At 36.5% G+C, this 19,028-nt stretch overlaps 1 protein-coding gene across 1 annotated transcript in view; it reads left to right on the top strand.

Annotated features, from left to right (window-relative positions):
• Positions 1-18,638, top strand: part of LOC115919452 — a 19,354-nt gene extending 716 nt beyond the window's left edge. Inside the window, exons 2-7 of the mRNA XM_030973306.1 lie at positions 164-286; positions 1,108-1,249; positions 1,719-1,923; positions 3,019-3,222; positions 3,678-3,770; positions 14,892-18,638. Of these exons, the coding sequence (XP_030829166.1) occupies positions 164-286; positions 1,108-1,249; positions 1,719-1,923; positions 3,019-3,222; positions 3,678-3,770; positions 14,892-17,549 (3,425 nt within the window). The 3' untranslated portion in view covers positions 17,550-18,638. The remainder of the gene's footprint in view (positions 1-163; positions 287-1,107; positions 1,250-1,718; positions 1,924-3,018; positions 3,223-3,677; positions 3,771-14,891) is intronic.
• Positions 18,639-19,028: the final 390 nt, after the last annotated feature.

Genomic DNA, 19,028 nt, shown 5'->3' with positions numbered 1-19,028 from the left:
GCTGCCCCGCCACCAGCCCCCCCCCCCCCCCACCCAGATGCAAGTTCTATGAAAAGTCAATGACACAAACACATTGGGGCTAATGAAAAACTGTCTGATTTCATGTGCTAACAAATTGGAGTTCATGTTTACTACCTAGTTTTATGACCACCTTTTTTGACAGAGTATGGCTTCAGGACAAAGAAAGCGACCTGCCCGTATTCCACCGCACAAAGTGGCAAAGAATTGGTGTGTCTGGGCAAAGACCAGAGTGGATTTACCAAGACATTTATCAAAGATGATATAGGTAAATTATAAAGAACAAATCCATACAATAATGATAATAATGTTAATAACAATAATTATACACAATAAAAATAAAAGTAATGATAATTACAATGATAATAATAATAGTAATAATAATAATAACTTAGAAAATATTTACAATATTAATAATGATAATAATTTAATCAAAATAGTCATAGTAGTAATAGTGAATACGGTAGGCCTAGGGACTTGTGTCCCCCCCCCCCAAAAAAAATAATACATTAATTAAATTAAATGAAATACAATAATAAACAAATAGGTAAAAGCGACAAAGAGAGCTAGAAAAAAGAAAAGATAGGAGCCATAAATATGGAATCATTGGAATGTATAAGCTATGTTATCCTGCAGTCTGCAGAGGTGTTAGGAGGTGCTATATAAAAATTAAATATTATTATTACTCGTGACACAGTCAAAGACCAGAGGTGTATCAAAAGAGCTTATCCTTTCAAGAAATCCATGTTTTCATTTGCAAATCTAAATGACAACATTCACCAGGTTAATGTCATCCGAGTATGAATGGGCTTGGGATAGATTTTAAATTCCATTGTACTGGACAAGCACCATATACCCTAGAAACATCTCATGTGCTACTTGGAGGAACTGTAATGGTTTGAATTAATTTTGTAAAGGGGAATCCCCGTGGACCGTACAGGAAAGCACACATTTCTTCTGGCTCATGGCACCAGAACAGACCAGGCAAATGATAATTTTAATTCTATTAAACATACTACTATTGGAAGCTTGCATGGTTTGGGGAAAATGTAAATATTTTGAAATGCACTTTTCCTTCTCCATTTTTAGGATATGGCCTTGTGACCACAAGACCCTTTTTCAAGGGAAACTTTCTTCTGGAGTACCGTGGAGATCTGACCATTGCTCCTGATGAAGATGAAGAGAATGTGGACTATGTTTTCCATTTTTCTCACAATAATACAAAGTATCGGTAAGTAATTTAGATTAGTTTATTTCCTTGACTTTAGTATTTTGAGTGACAAAGTATTATGCTTGTTTCATGGGCATTTTTAGGATTCATCATTTTTGGATAGGTCCATTCTTAGTTGAGCAAATAACTATCCTCTGTTAGCTACTCAGCTTAAACAAGAAGAACAATCATCCCCAATAACCTTGGAAAAAGAAGAAATTGATGAAATGAAATATCTACTTGTTTAATTACATTATAATTTATAGAATTGTCACTACCGTAGTTCAAGGATGAATCATTTTAAATCTTGCATACCAATCTCGAGTCATGTTGGTTTCCTTAACTTATGTAGGACCTTTAGGTGTCAGTTATTTCACACCACCAATACTCATAGTACAGTGGTTTATCTAATGGGACAGATTAGGAAGTTTAGTTACTACTAGTAGCCTACTGTCATCGTTTGTGTGCTTGATATTTGTACTCTTTCCAGTATTGATGCGTCAGAGGAAGATTCATGCCTGGCAAGGTGGGTGAATGACGATCACATCCACCCAAACTGTGTAATTAAGAAAGTCACATTCAACCAGTCAAGTGGTTCTAGCCTTCCACATCTGTGCTTATTTGCATTAGTGGATATTAGACCTGGTGCTGAATTGAGATACGATTATGGCGTTGACAACTTACCATGGCGACAGGTACATGTTTCGTTTGTTTATTCTCATATATAGATTTGCTAAAAGGTGGACCTTAGAATGGGTAAATTAGCCACTAACCTACTTTCTGACATTCAAGATATTAATTCAGTGTTTAAAACTGCTAACTTAATACACAAAGGTGGACCTTATAATTTGTAAATGTGCTATACTGAGCTGACAAAGTGGACCTCACTTCAAGTGTTTTTGATGGTCTAAGCTAAAGTTTTAAAGGAAAAGAAAGATACCTTTAATACTCAGCATAGACTTGATAAACTACCTAAATCAATGAAAGTGGACCCAACAGTGTCTACAATTGATCAAATAATCTAGCAAAGGTGACTTCCAAGATAATTTCAAATGATCGTAACCTAATAAGGTGGACCTTTTATTACCATGGAATAAGCCAATGTTATGATTTGCTGAACTTTGTATAGCTTAACCAAGATACATGGACCTAACAATGTATAACATTGTGCAAAGAAAGTTTTACTAAACTAAACTAACAAAAATGAACCTTACAATGTGTAGACTCGCTATAAAAGAAACCTAACAAATATGGACCTCACAATGTTTAAGCTACTTTTATGATGACCTTGTTTTATTTTACATAAAAAAAGATATTACAGAGCTTTAATTAGGTTAATATTGCATTCTACATTTTCGTTCAAATCTCTAATATTGCTTCCCAATAGCCACCATCTGGGACAGATGTGAATGTGAAAGAGGATGATTGCAAGCCAACATGTGATCTGAGTTTAAATTGTTATTCATATGAAAGCTGAAAGCCTATAAAATGTGGCCTACTTTTTTGGTGAAAGTAGATCTTTTTTCCACTGAAAAGAAAAAAAGCTAGAGTATATGATTACTATTGCTTAGAGCGCTTAGAGACTACTTTAATACTTACTACTTACTTACTATATTCAATTTTGTTTTCAAATGAAGAATAAAAAGTTGAGCATAATTCACACAAATTATTTTGTCTGCAAAGTAAAGTGTTTTGGTAAGCCTGATATACGTATTTGTAAGGGGACAAAACTTCAAACCACCACTAATTATAATGATTATCCAATGATCTTATATTTTGAAACAATGAAGGAGGATGCTGCCAGACAGAGGGAACGTGAGACGGCAGAGCAATTGGTGAATACAGCAGAACGGAAACGTTTGAGAGAGGAGGCTGAGTGGGAGGCTGAGTGGGAGGCCGAGAAACGAAAGAGGGAAGAACGAGTTAGACAAGAAGAGGAGGAACAGAGGAGGACGGAGGAAGAAGAAGAAAGGATTAGGGATTTGAAAATTCAGGTAAGAACTTCATTATTTAAATTGTGAGATTGCAATGAAAAAGAATAACGGATTAGGAAGTCAGAAAGATGGGTAAGAACTTCTTTATTTAAAGGAAAACGAACCCTTCCTTCTTGTCTTTTCATATTGATTCTACTCTTCTTCTTTAAAAAAAACAAGTATTTGTACTATCTGCTTCCCTTTTCTCCTTTAAGTGATATTTATGTACTTTACTTTAGAATCAAACATTCAACAAGGCTTTATGCTCTTTTTCATTAACCCTTGTTATATACTAATTGTTTCTTTCCAATTTTGTAAATCTTAGTGTTTACTTATATCTAATAGTTTGATCTGATCATCTTCCTATTTTTTATTTTTACATCCTCTTCACGTAGAATCAGTTTGAAAAATACAAAGAAAAAAAAAACATCCATAATCAAGAAGAATGACAAAATATTCCTGTTTCTTTCTTACAGTCACAGTCAGGCAGTTCATATACACCGGATAGTGAAGAAGAAAGTGAAGAAGAATTCTTCCCAAGAAGTTTGAGAAACAAGGCTTCTAATAGGGTAAGAATATTCATTGTTTCTATGTATCATTGAACCCAATAACCCTATTTGTTAATCTTTTTTGGCAAAAATCATATCACATAACAAATATAACAAACATGAGTGAAGACAAAGTCGATAGAAAACATATAAATCACGATAGCAGGTGCATAAATTAATCGTGAACAAAACATATTGAGAGTTGTCAACAAATTAATGTCAATACCTATACGGTCGTGTCAAAAATGTCATATAGAAAAATCATATAGCCATAACTTTATTATTCCATTCACATTTGTGCTGACTTGTTTTATTCTGTCTGAACTTTGATTTCAAACTTGTTGACTTGAGGGTTTGGGTTTCTTTTTAATCTGTGCCCACAGCTCCATTCACTACCTGTAGTTTCCTTAAAACCACCCCTCCCACCTCCCACTCCTTCAATTTCTCCTTCCTCTTCTTTCACATCTGCTCTTTCTCTTCCTTTCAACTACTTTCCTCATACTCCTCCCGTTCCTGTTACTTTTTCTTCTTCCTCATCTTCTCTTTCTCATTCTCTTTCCCTACATCCTGTCCCCTTTTCTTACTCTGAATCTTCACTTACATGTCTTTCAGGCAATTATCTCTTTGCTCCTCCTCCTTCTCCTGTCCGATTTTCCCCTTCTCATTCTCCTTCCCCTTCTTCCTCTCCTCCTCCTTCTCCTCCTTCCTCTCCTTCTCCTACTGCTCCGCGTTCATCTCCTCCTATTTCTACTAATGCTTTTCTTCCCCGACCCTCATATTCTCTTCCTGTTTTTTTCCATAATACTCTGTACTTTTTTCTTGCTCTATTACTTCTTCTTCTTCTTCTTTTCATTATATTTGTCATTCTTTTGTATGTTCTTGAGTAATTTTCTCAAAGCTATTTTATTGATTTCCCCACTTTTATTTCATTTCTAGTGGGGTGGTGTATTTCCTTCCTCTTTGTTTCCACTTCTCCTCCTCTTCTCCCCCTTCCTCTCTAACTCGATCCTCATTCTCCTCCTTCTCCTCATTCTCCTCCTCTCCTTCCTCTCATGCTATTCCTTCCTTTTTTCTTGCTCCCTTATTTCTTCTTCTTTTCATTCTACTTCTGATTTTTTTTTTATGTTCTTGACACTGTTATTCATGTCCCCCTTTTATTTTGTTTCTACTGGGGTGGGAGGGGGTGGGGACGTGGCTGACAAAGGAATTAGCCAATTGGTAAGATATTAACTTATTATTAGGTTGAATCGTATTTCACTGGTAGATGAAGGGTGCCCATTCAAGCGTAGCGAGCGTAATCTCAATGGTATCCGAATGGTATTTAAATGGCGTTTGTGAATGGTATCTGTATGGTATTTTCAGTGGTACTTCCGAATGGTATACCATTGGTATAATAGTGGGTTCTTGTATAGCGCTCATGTCAGTCAGATTTGACCCTCCTGGCGCTCCCGATTATTACCCTGGCTTTAGCACGGCTGCCATACGGCGCTCTAGCATTTCAAGGAATCAATTCCTACCAGGTACCCATTTACTTCACCTGGGTGTAGTGTGGCAAATGTAGATCAATGTCTTGCCAAAGAACATTAGCGTGGCGGCATAACATTGAACATTTTTTTGTAAGGGTTGTTTGACATTGCAAACACCTAAATACCCCATTTGTTTGACAATGTAAATGCACCCAATGAAACATTCTATTTCTTCAACTGTGCAAACACACCAATTCAACACCCTATTTGTTTGACAATGTAAATTCACCCAATGAAACAAACAAATAGGGTATTGAATAGGTGTATTTGCAATGTCAAACAAATGGGTGTTGAATTGGTGTGTTTGCAATGTCAAACAAATGGGGTGTTGAATAGGTGTATTTGCAATGTCAAACAAATGGGGTGTTGAATTGGTGTGTTTGCACAGTTGAAGAAATAGAATGTTGAATAGGTGCATTTGCTTTGTCAAACAAATGGGGTGTTGAATTGGTGTGTTTGCACAGTTGAAGAAATAGAATGTTGAATAGGTGCATTTGCTTTGTCAAACAAATGGGGTATTGAATAGGTGTATTTGCAATGTCAAACAAATGGGGTGTTGAATTTGTGTGTTTGCACAGTTGAAGAAATAGAATGTTGAATAGGTGTGTTTGCAATGTCAAACAAATGGGGTGTTGAATTGGTGTGTTTGCACAGTTGAAGAAATAGAATGTTGAATAGGTGTGTTTGCAATGTCAAACAAATGGGGTGTTGAATTGGTGTGTTTGCACAGTTGAAGACATAGAATGTTGAATAGGTGCATTTGCTTTGTCAAACAAATGGGGTATTGAATAGGTGTGTTTGCAATGTCAAACAAATGGGGTATTGAATAGGTGTGTTTGCAATGTCAAACAAATGGGGTATTGAATAGGTGTGTTTGCAATGTCAAACAAATGGGGTGTTGAATTGGTGTGTTTGCACAGTTAAAGAAATAGAATTTTGAATAGGTGCATTTGCTTTGTCAAACAAATTGGGTATTGAATAGGTGTATTTGCAATGTCAAACAAATGGGGTGTTGAATTGGTGTGTTTGCACAGTTAAAGAAATAGAATGTTTCATTGGGTGCATTTGCTTTGTCAAACAAATGGGGTGTTGAATTGGTGTGTTTGCACAGTTGAAGAAAGAGAATGTTGAATAGGTGCATTTGCTTTGTCAAACAAATGGGGTGTTGAATTGGTGTGTTTGCACAGTTGAAGAAATAGAATGTTGAATAGGTGCATTTGCTTTGTCAAACAAATGGTGTTGAATTGGTGTGTTTGCACAGTTGAATAAATAGAATGTTGAATAGGTGCATTTGCTTTGGCAAACAAATGGGATTTGAATAGGTGTATTTACATTGTCAAACAAATGGGGTGTTGAATTGGTGTGTTTGCACAGTTCAAGAAATTGAATGTTTCATGGGTGCATTTGCTTTGTCAAACAAATGGAGTGTTGAATTGGTGTGTTTGCACAGTTGAAGAAATAGAATGTTGAATAGGTGCATTTGCTTTGTCAAACAAATGGGTGTTGAATTGGTGTGTTTGCACAGTTGAAGAAATAGAATGTTGAATAGGTGCATTTGCTTTGTCAAACAAATGGGGTATTGAATTGGTGTGTTTGCAATGTCAAACAAATGGGGTGTTGAATTGATGTGTTTGCAATGTCAAACAAATGGGGTGTTGAATTGGTGTGTTTGCACAGTTGAAGACATAGAATGTTGAATAGGTGCATTTGCTTTGTCAAACAAATGGGGTAGTGAATAGGTGTGTTTGCAATGTCAAACAAATGGGGTGAATAGGTGTGTTTGCAATGTCAAACAAATGGGTATTGAATAGGTGTGTTTGCAATGTCAAACAAATGGGGTGTTAAATTAGTGTGTTTGCACTGTTCAAGAAATAGAATGTTGAATAGGTGCATTTGCTTTGTCAAACAAATGGGGTATTGAATAGGTGTATTTGCAATGTCAAACAAATGGGGTATTGAATAGGTGTATTTGCAATGTCAAACAAATGGGGTATTGAATAGGTGTGTTTGCAATGTCAAACAAATGGGGTGTTGAATAGTGTGTTTGCACAGTTGAAGAAATAGAATGTTAAATAGGTGCATTTGCTTTGTCAAACAAATGGTGTTGAATTGGTGTGTTTGCACAGTTGAATAAATAGAATGTTGAATAGGTGCATTTGCTTTGTCAAACAAATGGGGTGTTGAATTGGTGTGTTTGCACAGTTGAAGAAATAGAATGTTAAATAGGTGCATTTGCTTTGTCAAACAAATGGTGTTGAATTGGTGTGTTTGCACAGTTGAATAAATAGAATGTTGAATAGGTGCATTTGCTTTGGCAAACAAATGGGATTTGAATAGGTGTATTTACATTGTCAAACAATGGGTGTTGAATTGGTGTGTTTGCACAGTTGAAGAAATAGAATGTTGAATAGGTGCATTTGCTTTGTCAAACAAATGGGGTGTTGAATTGGTGTGTTTGCACAGTTGAAGAAATAGAATGTTGAATAGGTGCATTTGCTTTGTCAAACAAATGGTGTTGAATGGGTGTGTTTGCAATGTCAAACAAATGGGGTGTTGAATTGGTGTGTTTGCACAGTTGAAGAAATAGAATGTTGAATAGGTGCATTTGGTTTGTCAAACAAATGGGATAATGAATAGGTGTGTTTGCAATGTCAAACAAATGGGGTGTTGAATTGGTGTGTTTGCAATGTCAAACAAATGGGGTGTTGAATTGGTGTGTTTGCTAAGTTGAAGAAATAGAATGATGAATAGGTGCATTTGCTTTGGCAAACAAATGGGGTGTTGAATTGGTGTGTTTGCACAGTTCAAGAATTGAATGTTTCATTGGGTGCGTTTGCTTTGTCAAACAAATGGGGTGTTGAATTGGTGTGTTTACATTGTCAAACAAATGGTGTTGAATTGGTGTGTTTGCACAGTTGAAGAAATAGAATGTTGAATAGGTGCATTTGCTTTGTCAAACAAATGGGTGTTGAATTGGTGTGTTTGCACAGTTGAAGAAATAGAATGTTGAATAGGTGCATTTGCTTTGTCAAACAAATGGGGTATTAAATAGGTGTATTTGCAATGTCAAACAAATGGGGTGTTGAATTGGTGTGTTTGCACAGTTAAAGAAATAGAATGTTTCATTGGGTGCATTTGCTTTGTCAAACAAATGGGGTGTTAAATTGGTGTGTTTGCACAGTTGAAGAAAGAGAATGTTGAATAGGTGCATTTGCTTTATCAAACAAATGGGGTGTTGAATTGGTGTGTTTGCACAGTTGAAGAAATAGAATGTAAAATAGGTGCATTTGCTTTGTCAAACAAATGGTGTTGAATTGGTGTGTTTGCACAGTTGAATAAATAGAATGTTGAATAGGTGCATTTGCTTTGGCAAACAAATGGGATTTGAATAGGTGTATTTACATTGTCAAACAAATGGGGTGTTGAATTGGTGTGTTTGCACAGTTGAAGAAATTGAATGTTTCATTGGGTGCATTTGCTTTGTCAAACAAATGGGGTGTTGAATTGGTGTGTTTGCACAGTTGAAGAAATAGAATGTTGAATAGGTGCATTTGCTTTGTCAAACAAATGGGGTGTTGAATTGGTGTTTGCACAGTTGAAGAAATAGAATGTTGAATAGGTGCATTTGCTTTGTCAAACAAATGGGGTGTTGAATTGGTGTGTTTGCACAGTTGAAGAAATAGAATGTTGAATAGGTGCATTTGCTTTGTCAAACAAATGGGGTGTTGAATTGGTGTGTTTGCACAGTTGAAGAAATAGAATGTTGAATAGGTGCATTTGCTTTGTCAAACAAATGGTGTTGAATTGGTGTGTTTGCAATGTCAAACAAATGGGGTGTTGAATTGGTGTGTTTGCACAGTTGAAGAAATAGAATGTTGAATAGGTGCATTTGGTTTGTCAAACAAATGGGGTATTGAATAGGTGTGTTTGCAATGTCAAACAAATGGGGTGTTGAATTGGTGTGTTTGCAATGTCAAACAAATGGGGTGTTGAATTGGTGTGTTTGCTAAGTTGAAGAAATAGAATGATGAATAGGTACATTTGCTTTGGCAAACAAATGGGGTGTTGAATTGGTGTGTTTGCACAGTTCAAGAAATTGAATGTTTCATTGGGTGCATTTGCTTTGTCAAACAAATGGGGTGTTGAATTGGTGCATTTGCCTTGTAAAACAAATGGGGTGTTGAATTTGTGTGTTTGCACAGTTGAAGAAATAGAAGGTTTCATTGCATGGGTGCATGTGGTTTGTTAAACAAATTGGGTATTGAATAGGTGTATTTGCAATGTCAAACAAATGGGGTGTTGAATTGGTGTGTTTGCACTGTTGAAGAAATAGAATGTTGAATAGGTGCATTTGCTTTGTCAAACAAATGGGTGTTGAATTTGTGTGTTTGCACAGTTGAAGAAATAGAATGTTGAATAGGTGCATTTGCTTTGTCAAACAAATGGGGTGTTGAATTGGTGTGTTTGCAATGTCAAACAAATGGGGTGTTGAATTGGTGTGTTTGCACAGTTGAAGAAATAGAATGTTGAATAGGTGCATCTGCTTTGGCAAACAAATGGGGTGTTGAATTGGTGTGTTTGCAATGTCAACAAATTGGGTGTTGAATTGGTTTGTTTGCACAGTTGAAGAAATAGAATGTTGAATAGGTGCATTTGCAATGTCAAACAAATGGGGTGTTGAATTGGTGTGTTTGCACAGTTGAAGAAATAGAATGTTTCATTAGGTGCATTTGCCTTGTAAAACAAATGGGGTGTTGAATTGGTGTGTTTGCACAGTTGAAGAAATAGAAGGTTTCATTGCATGGGTGCATTTGGTTTGTTAAACAAATTGGGTATTGAATAGGTGTATTTGCAATGTCAAACAAATGGGGTGTTGAATTGGTGTGTTTGCACAGTTGAAGACATAGAATGTTGAATAGGTGCATTTGCTTTGTCAAACAAATGGGGTAGTGAATAGGTGTGTTTGCAATGTCAAACAAATGGGGTATTGAATAGGTGTGTTTGCAATGTCAAACAAATGGGTATTGAATAGGTGTGTTTGCAATGTCAAACAAATGGGGTGTTAAATTAGTGTGTTTGCACTGTTCAATAAATAGAATGTTGAATAGGTGCATTTGCTTTGTCAAACAAATGGGGTATTGAATAGGTGTATTTGCAATGTCAAACAAATGGGGTATTGAATAGGTGTATTTGCAATGTCAAACAAATGGGGTATTGAATAGGTGTGTTTGCAATGTCAAACAAATGGGGTGTTGAATTAGTGTGTTTGCATAGTTGAAGAAATAGAATGTTGAATAGGTGCATTTGCTTTGTCAAACAAATGGGGTGTTGAATTGGTGTGTTTGCACAGTTGAAGAAATAGAATGTTAAATAGGTGCATTTGCTTTGTCAAACAAATGGTGTTGAATTGGTGTGTTTGCACAGTTGAATAAATAGAATGTTGAATAGGTGCATTTGCTTTGGCAAACAAATGGGATTTGAATAGGTGTATTTACATTGTCAAACAATGGGGTGTTGAATTGGTGTGTTTGCACAGTTGAAGAAATAGAATGTTGAATAGGTGCATTTGCTTTGTCAAACAAATGGGGTGTTGAATTGGTGTGTTTGCACAGTTGAAGAAATAGAATGTTGAATAGGTGCATTTGCTTTGTCAAACAAATGGTGTTGAATTGGTGTGTTTGCAATGTCAAACAAATGGGGTGTTGAATTGGTGTGTTTGCACAGTTGAAGAAATAGAATGTTGAATAGGTGCATTTGGTTTGTCAAACAAATGGGATATTGAATAGGTGTGTTTGCAATGTCAAACAAATGGGGTGTTGAATTGGTGTGTTTGCAATGTCAAACAAATGGGGTGTTGAATTGGTGTGTTTGCTAAGTTGAAGAAATAGAATGATGAATAGGTGCATTTGCTTTGGCAAACAAATGGGGTGTTGAATTGGTGTGTTTGCACAGTTCAAGAAATTGAATGTTTCATTGGGTGCGTTTGCTTTGTCAAACAAATGGGGTGTTGAATTGGTGTGTTTACATTGTCAAACAAATGGGTGTTGAATTGGTGTGTTTGCACAGTTGAAGAAATAGAATGTTGAATAGGTGCATTTGCTTTGTCAAACAAATGGGTGTTGAATTGGTGTGTTTGCACAGTTGAAGAAATAGAATGTTGAATAGGTGCATTTGCTTTGTCAAACAAATGGGGTATTAAATAGGTGTATTTGCAATGTCAAACAAATGGGGTGTTGAATTGGTGTGTTTGCACAGTTAAAGAAATAGAATGTTTCATTGGGTGCATTTGCTTTGTCAAACAAATGGGGTGTTAAATTGGTGTGTTTGCACAGTTGAAGAAAGAGAATGTTGAATAGGTGCATTTGCTTTATCAAACAAATGGGGTGTTGAATTGGTGTGTTTGCACAGTTGAAGAAATAGAATGTAAAATAGGTGCATTTGCTTTGTCAAACAAATGGTGTTGAATTGGTGTGTTTGCACAGTTGAATAAATAGAATGTTGAATAGGTGCATTTGCTTTGGCAAACAAATGGGATTTGAATAGGTGTATTTACATTGTCAAACAAATGGGGTGTTGAATTGGTGTGTTTGCACAGTTGAAGAAATTGAATGTTTCATTGGGTGCATTTGCTTTGTCAAACAAATGGGGTGTTGAATTGGTGTGTTTGCACAGTTGAAGAAATAGAATGTTGAATAGGTGCATTTGCTTTGTCAAACAAATGGGGTGTTGAATTGGTGTGTTTGCACAGTTGAAGAAATAGAATGTTGAATAGGTGCATTTGCTTTGTCAAACAAATGGGGTGTTGAATTGGTGTGTTTGCACAGTTGAAGAAATAGAATGTTGAATAGGTGCATTTGCTTTGTCAAACAAATGGGGTGTTGAATTGGTGTGTTTGCACAGTTGAAGAAATAGAATGTTGAATAGGTGCATTTGCTTTGTCAAACAAATGGTGTTGAATTGGTGTGTTTGCAATGTCAAACAAATGGGGTGTTGAATTGGTGTGTTTGCACAGTTGAAGAAATAGAATGTTGAATAGGTGCATTTGGTTTGTCAAACAAATGGGGTATTGAATAGGTGTGTTTGCAATGTCAAACAAATGGGGTGTTGAATTGGTGTGTTTGCAATGTCAAACAAATGGGGTGTTGAATTGGTGTGTTTGCTAAGTTGAAGAAATAGAATGATGAATAGGTGCATTTGCTTTGGCAAACAAATGGGGTGTTGAATTGGTGTGTTTGCACAGTTCAAGAAATTGAATGTTTCATTGGGTGCATTTGCTTTGTCAAACAAATGGGGTGTTGAATTGGTGCATTTGCCTTGTAAAACAAATGGGGTGTTGAATTTGTGTGTTTGCACAGTTGAAGAAATAGAAGGTTTCATTGCATGGGTGCATTTGGTTTGTTAAACAAATTGGGTATTGAATAGGTGTATTTGCAATGTCAAACAAATGGGGTGTTGAATTGGTGTGTTTGCACTGTTGAAGAAATAGAATGTTGAATAGGTGCATTTGCTTTGTCAAACAAATGGGTGTTGAATTTGTGTGTTTGCACAGTTGAAGAAATAGAATGTTGAATAGGTGCATTTGCTTTGTCAAACAAATGGGGTGTTGAATTGGTGTGTTTGCAATGTCAAACAAATGGGGTGTTGAATTGGTGTGTTTGCACAGTTGAAGAAATAGAATGTTGAATAGGTGCATCTGCTTTGGCAAACAAATGGGGTGTTGAATTGGTGTGTTTGCAATGTCAAACAAATGGGGTGTTGAATTGGTGTGTTTGCACAGTTGAAGAAATAGAATGTTGAATAGGTGCATTTGCAATGTCAAACAAATGGGGTGTTGAATTGGTGTGTTTGCACAGTTGAAGAAATAGAATGTTTCATTAGGTGCATTTGCCTTGTAAAACAAATGGGGTGTTGAATTGGTGTGTTTGCACAGTTGAAGAAATAGAAGGTTTCATTGCATGGGTGCATTTGGTTTGTTAAACAAATTGGGTATTGAATAGGTGTATTTGCAATGTCAAACAAATGGGGTGTTGAATTGGTGTGTTTGCACTGTTCAAGAAATAGAATGTTGAATAGGTGCATTTGCTTTGTTAAACAAATGGGGTGTTGAATTGGTTTGTTTGCAATGTAAAACAAATAGGGTGTTGAATTGGTGAATACATTTGCAATGTCAGACATTTTGTAAGTATTATTTTTTATGTCATGCTTCATCGACCAATGGTAGGACTTCACCAAAATTACAAATGTGAACCCCCATGCCCCCTCCTGGGACAAATTTGGGTTTGTGGGACATTATGACCTTAAGTGTGAGAAACTGTTGCAAAACAAAGTCTAATATTATTGTACCACCTACCACCATACAAATTGCTTTTGTATGGACAAAATTCTTTGGGAAGGTACAGAGAATTTTTGATTGGGGCTCGTATCTAGAGTAATGACTCGTGCATGACACACTGAAATAATATGAAGTGACAATTTCATCAGTTTACCCTATAACTTCAATGGTGACAATGATCTTGCCCAGCACTTTATTCTAAAAATTACTGTAAAATTTTGCCCCAGGTTGAAAATTTTGGTGTAAATTGTTAGTAAAAAAAAGAAGAAGTATACTCAAGCATGTGTCTATTGAGCCTTAATTCAATGTAAAATGTTGACATATTTATGCCTTCGCACACCGAAGGTGGTGCCAGAGGCATCATGTTTTTGGATTGTCCGTCCGTTACCGCTTCTTGTTAGCGTGATTACTTATGACCGGCTGATCGGATGTTTGATATCAGATTTGATTTGAGCTCTGATTTGAGCTCTTGACCACGATAACTTGAATGGTTTATTTGATATTGATGTAATGTGGGTGAAGTATGTATCATAAGTCCCCAATAAACTGCTCAGATTTCAGGGTTCAAAGGTCACAGGGCCTGAAATATGTCTGACTTGAGCTCTGGACAACGATAACTTGAGAAAGGTTTATCGGAAATTAATATAACTTGGGTGACGTATATATTATAAGGCACCAATGAACTGATCAAATTTCAGGGTTGATAGGTCAAAGGTCACATGGCCCTATACTTGGTGTTTTACCACAACTTGAAAGTGGTTAATTGGATATTGATGGGGCTTTGGTGAGGTATCTGTTAATAAGGCACCAATGAACTGATCAGATTTCAGGGTTGAAAGGTCGAAGGTCATGAGATATCATGCTTAGTGATAATGTGACAATGGCTCATTGGATATTGATGTAACTTAAAGTATGTATTATTGCGCACTGATAAACTTATCAGATTTTGGGTCATGATCAGCGTTCAAAATTCGCGGGGCCCCATACCTGGTGTCTTTACAAATTGGACCCGGGTGCGGAATAATACCTGCCGGCTGCATGCAGCCGAATAATCTCTAGTTATTGTTGACTTTTCAAAAATACACATCATTGTAAAGATATATTCCAGATTTGTATCCAGGATTACAGTATATCTGAATATCTCATCAAATGTGAAAAATAAAGAGGAAAAAATAAAAATTTGTACCGAGAGTTTCAGTCACAATTAAACTTTACTCTCGTTGCCATCAGCATGTAAAACACCCAAATGAATTAAAGTTGTGCCTCTTGTATTTGCTTTTTCAGGAAATTAACTCCAACAGACAACAGAAAAAAGTGGCACCTGTGATGGTTGAAAGTGACAGTGAGATCAACTCCAATGGAAAGAGGAAATTGGTAGAAAGTGAAGGTGATATCAAGTCTAACCGAAAACTGGGAAAAAAAGCACCTGCGATAGTAGAAAGTGACAGTGACAAAGAAGATGAGCCATATGTGGCACCAGTGATGGTTGAAAGTGACAGTGAGATCAACTCCAATGGAAAGAGGAAATTGGTAGAAAGTGATGGTGATATCAAGTCTAACCAAAAACTGGGAAAAAAAGCACCTGCGATAGTAGAAAGTGACAGTGACAAAGAAGATGAGCCATATGTGGCACCTGTGATGGTTGAAAGTGACAGTGAGATCAACTCCAATGGAAAGAGGAAATTGGTAGAAAGTGATGGTGATATCAAGTCTAATCGAAAACTGGGAAAAAAGGCACCTGCGATAGTAGAAAGTGACAGTGACAAAGAAGATGAGCCATATGTAGCTGCATCAAATACAAAACCCAACGGACCAAGGAAATGGGATTCATATTCATACTGTCTATATTGCGGTAAGAAGCAGTCACAGCTTAAACGCCATCTGTTACGAAAGCACACAGATGAGTCAATGGTTGCAGAAGCCCAGGCAACAGTTGATGATAACAGAAAAACGCAAATATGGTCAAAAATAAAGAAATTAGGGGACTTTGAGCACAATCAAAAGGTACACATTGGAGAAGCAATGGATTTAAAAGTAACAAAGAGGCCTAAATATAAAGCGAAATATGATGTGAATGATTACGTCCCATGCTCTTATTGTTACGGATATTACCATATTCATTCCCTGTACATTCACAGAAAAAATTGTAAAGCAAAAGATGGAAGCAAGAACAATGCAACAAACAAAAACATGCATGTGAAAAGTGGTAGAGCTCTTATACCTATGAAGCATAGCACAACAAGTCAATGTCGCAGAGCAGTTGATTCAATGGGTTGCAATGATATATCACTAATAATAAAAAATGATCAAGACATCCTTGGTGTTGGACAGAATCACTTAGGAAAAAGCAATTCTGCTAAGAAGGAAGAAACATGCAGAGAAAAAATGAGGACAGTCGCAAAAGTTCTACAAGCAGCAAGAAGCATTGACACAAGTATTGTAAATGCGTCAGACATGCTTACTCCTAGCAAATTTGATACTGTAGTTAAGGCTTCTCTTGTTGTAAGCAAATATGATGAAGGCACACAAAAACATGGGGCATACTCTACTGCTCTCAAGCTTGGACCATTTCTTAAAGACCTGGTGGTGGTTGTCAGGGGCAAGTATACCAGACAACATATGGAAGACCATGTGAAGACGGTCAATGAATTTGAAAGGTTGCTTGTTGATGAGTGGAACATTCATGTGACTTCCTCTGCACTGCAGCAGCGCACCGAGAAGAATTGGAAAAACCCTAGGACACTGCCTCTCACACAAGATGTTGTTCAATTTAACAAGTATCTTGCAGAAACAGAGAAAGAAATAAAGACAGACATAGAAGAAGCTGGCATGTCACCAGATCTATACAGAGATTTGGCCAATGTAACTCTAGCGCAAATTGTAACATACAATAGAAGACGACCTGGGGAAGTAGAAAGAATGAAAGTAGATGAATACAGAGAGCAGATCACCAAGACTGACATATGCCATGATGAAATTTTCAAGACTCTCACAATGTCAGAGAAGGCAGCAATGAATCGGCTGAAGATGGTAAAGGTCAGAGGCAAGAGAGGAAGGGGAGTTCCAGTCTTTTTGACTGAAAACACAAAACAGAGTGTGGATATGATAATAGACTACCATGACCAAAGGCAAAGAGATGATGAGCCACGCAGATACATATTCTCTCGAGCATGTGACACTGCTAGTACTCCGTACAGAGCCTGTGACGCAATGAAAACACTTACTGATAAGGCAGATCTTATGAAGCCAGAAAATGTCAGGTGTACACGACTACGGAAACATATAGCAACTACGTCCCAGCTGCTGAACTTAAATGATCATGAGTTAGAGCAGTTGGCCAATATGATGGGTCATGATGTTCGTATTCATCGAGAATATTACAGACTTCCGCAAGATGTCCTGCTGTTGGCAAAGGCTAGCAAACTACTCACAATATCTGCAAAAGGTGAAATGCACAAATATGCTGGAAAGTCACTTGAGGAAATTGAGCTGAGTCCAGACGACACTGTAGATCTAGATGAAACCGACCAAACAATGTCGGGAGACACACAGACTGAATATAGTGATGAAGAGACTGGACCTCGTGATGTAGACAAGAGCCCTGGAGGAAGCGATGCAGAAACAGTAGTTAGTGACAGTGAAGAGTCTGAAGTCTTTGAAGAGGTAAGCAGACGTACCCAAGCAAAAGTAAAGCGTGTAGGCAGAAAATACAACAGGTGGACAGATGAACAGACACAATATCTCAAATCCAGGGAAGAAGTCAAGAAAATGTTGAAGACTAAAACTGTGCCAGGAAAACTGGTTGGATTACAAATCATACAAAAGAGTAAGGGACTGCTGAAAGACAAGAACTGGAAAGAAGTTAAATTCAAAGTCCATACTTTAAACCAACTTGAAAGGAAGAGGTTGCAGAAGAAGGAAAAGATGTATGTGAAAAAGTAAGCAGGGTGTTGTGGATGGACCTCTCCTTTGACAGCTGAATTAATTGCGACATACCTGCATTTTGTACCATTTTTTCTTTTTTTGTTTGTATTGAAGTGTTACTACAAAAATTTGATATAGGTTTTAGTTTAGGGAAAAGAGTTCATATTTTACCTAAATTCAGTATCAGTATGGTACATGCTGCAAATCACATCATGGTTGATTATTACACAGAACACCTCTACACCAAGTGCAGTTGGTAGATGCTTCCAATAATATTGGAATGAATTTTGAAATACTGGCCTTTCAGGTTATCAAATACCTTACCTATGGTATGTGTCAGTGTTGTCTCAATACTCAATTGCCCATTTTCATTTTTTTTTATCAGAAAGTAAGTGTTTCCTATTATTTTAATTAAGTTTAAGAAATCTGTACAGTAAAAGAAATGTCCTGCATTCAAAGCATTTGGTGATGGATATCCAAGAATTGTTATGTTGGTTTCGTTGATTTGCGGATGTAACACTGACACCTGATGTTTCCAAATCAACCAAATGCTTCATCTATCATGAGTCCCTGTGATTTCACTTGATACCATTGGTTGACTGTCTCATGTAAATATGTTGTACAAGTACATCAATTAAGGGTGGTGGAGGGATAATGTTTTATCCAATATGTTTTATCTCGTAACTCGTGAACAACTCTGATGGGAAGTGCATGAGTGTATACATTTTCTGACAGGAAATTACACAATAAATCCATTGGTGACTCCATTTAAATCACACAAAAAACCTGCTTTTTACCCAATTTTTTGGACCACCATTATAAAGTAACTTTACAGGGAATTTTTTTTTTTAATGTAACATTAATCCAGGCACTTGAACCTCATTTACTACTCTCAGTTGTTTCAAACTCGTACCTATTGTCCAAAACATTGACAAATATTTTTTTGAAAATGTCATTCCCAAGTTTGAGTTTATGCATCATGGGTTATGAAAACAAACTCAAGGACCTACTTTAATACAAAAAATTAAAACTAAAATTTAGTTGCTACTGTATATTCTGCATGAAAGTTTACCAAGGAGATGCTTTATTTTGGTGTCTGGATTAGTTCCAAAAAAAAAAAAAGTGGAGAAAATAATACGACTGAAATTGTTGATTTTATGCAAAAACATTTATTTTCATCTAATGGCATCCAATGGCATCCAATGGCATGTTTCCAGTTTTGTAATGATTGCCAATTGTGTTAATTTCCACAGATTTTAGATTAAACATCCACATGGTATATATTTCTGAAAAATTTGAAACATGTTTGCATAATGTTGCATATGAGTTACAGCGCTGTTATTTTGCTCTCAAATGACCCTTCATTTGCTCAAATCCCTCATCCCACCTGTCACATATATCACTATGCAGATCTTCATGGTAAATATGGTATGTTTTGTTTCAAACCTCATTTTCAAATGATGATAATTGATTACTCAACTGTGCATAGAATAAGTG

Source organism: Strongylocentrotus purpuratus, unplaced genomic scaffold (assembly GCF_000002235.5).
Source record: "Strongylocentrotus purpuratus isolate Spur 01 unplaced genomic scaffold, Spur_5.0 spur5_scaffold_6, whole genome shotgun sequence".
In the NCBI taxonomy this organism is placed as follows: domain Eukaryota; kingdom Metazoa; phylum Echinodermata; class Echinoidea; order Camarodonta; family Strongylocentrotidae; genus Strongylocentrotus; species Strongylocentrotus purpuratus.
This window is presented reverse-complemented; position numbering and strand designations above follow the sequence as displayed.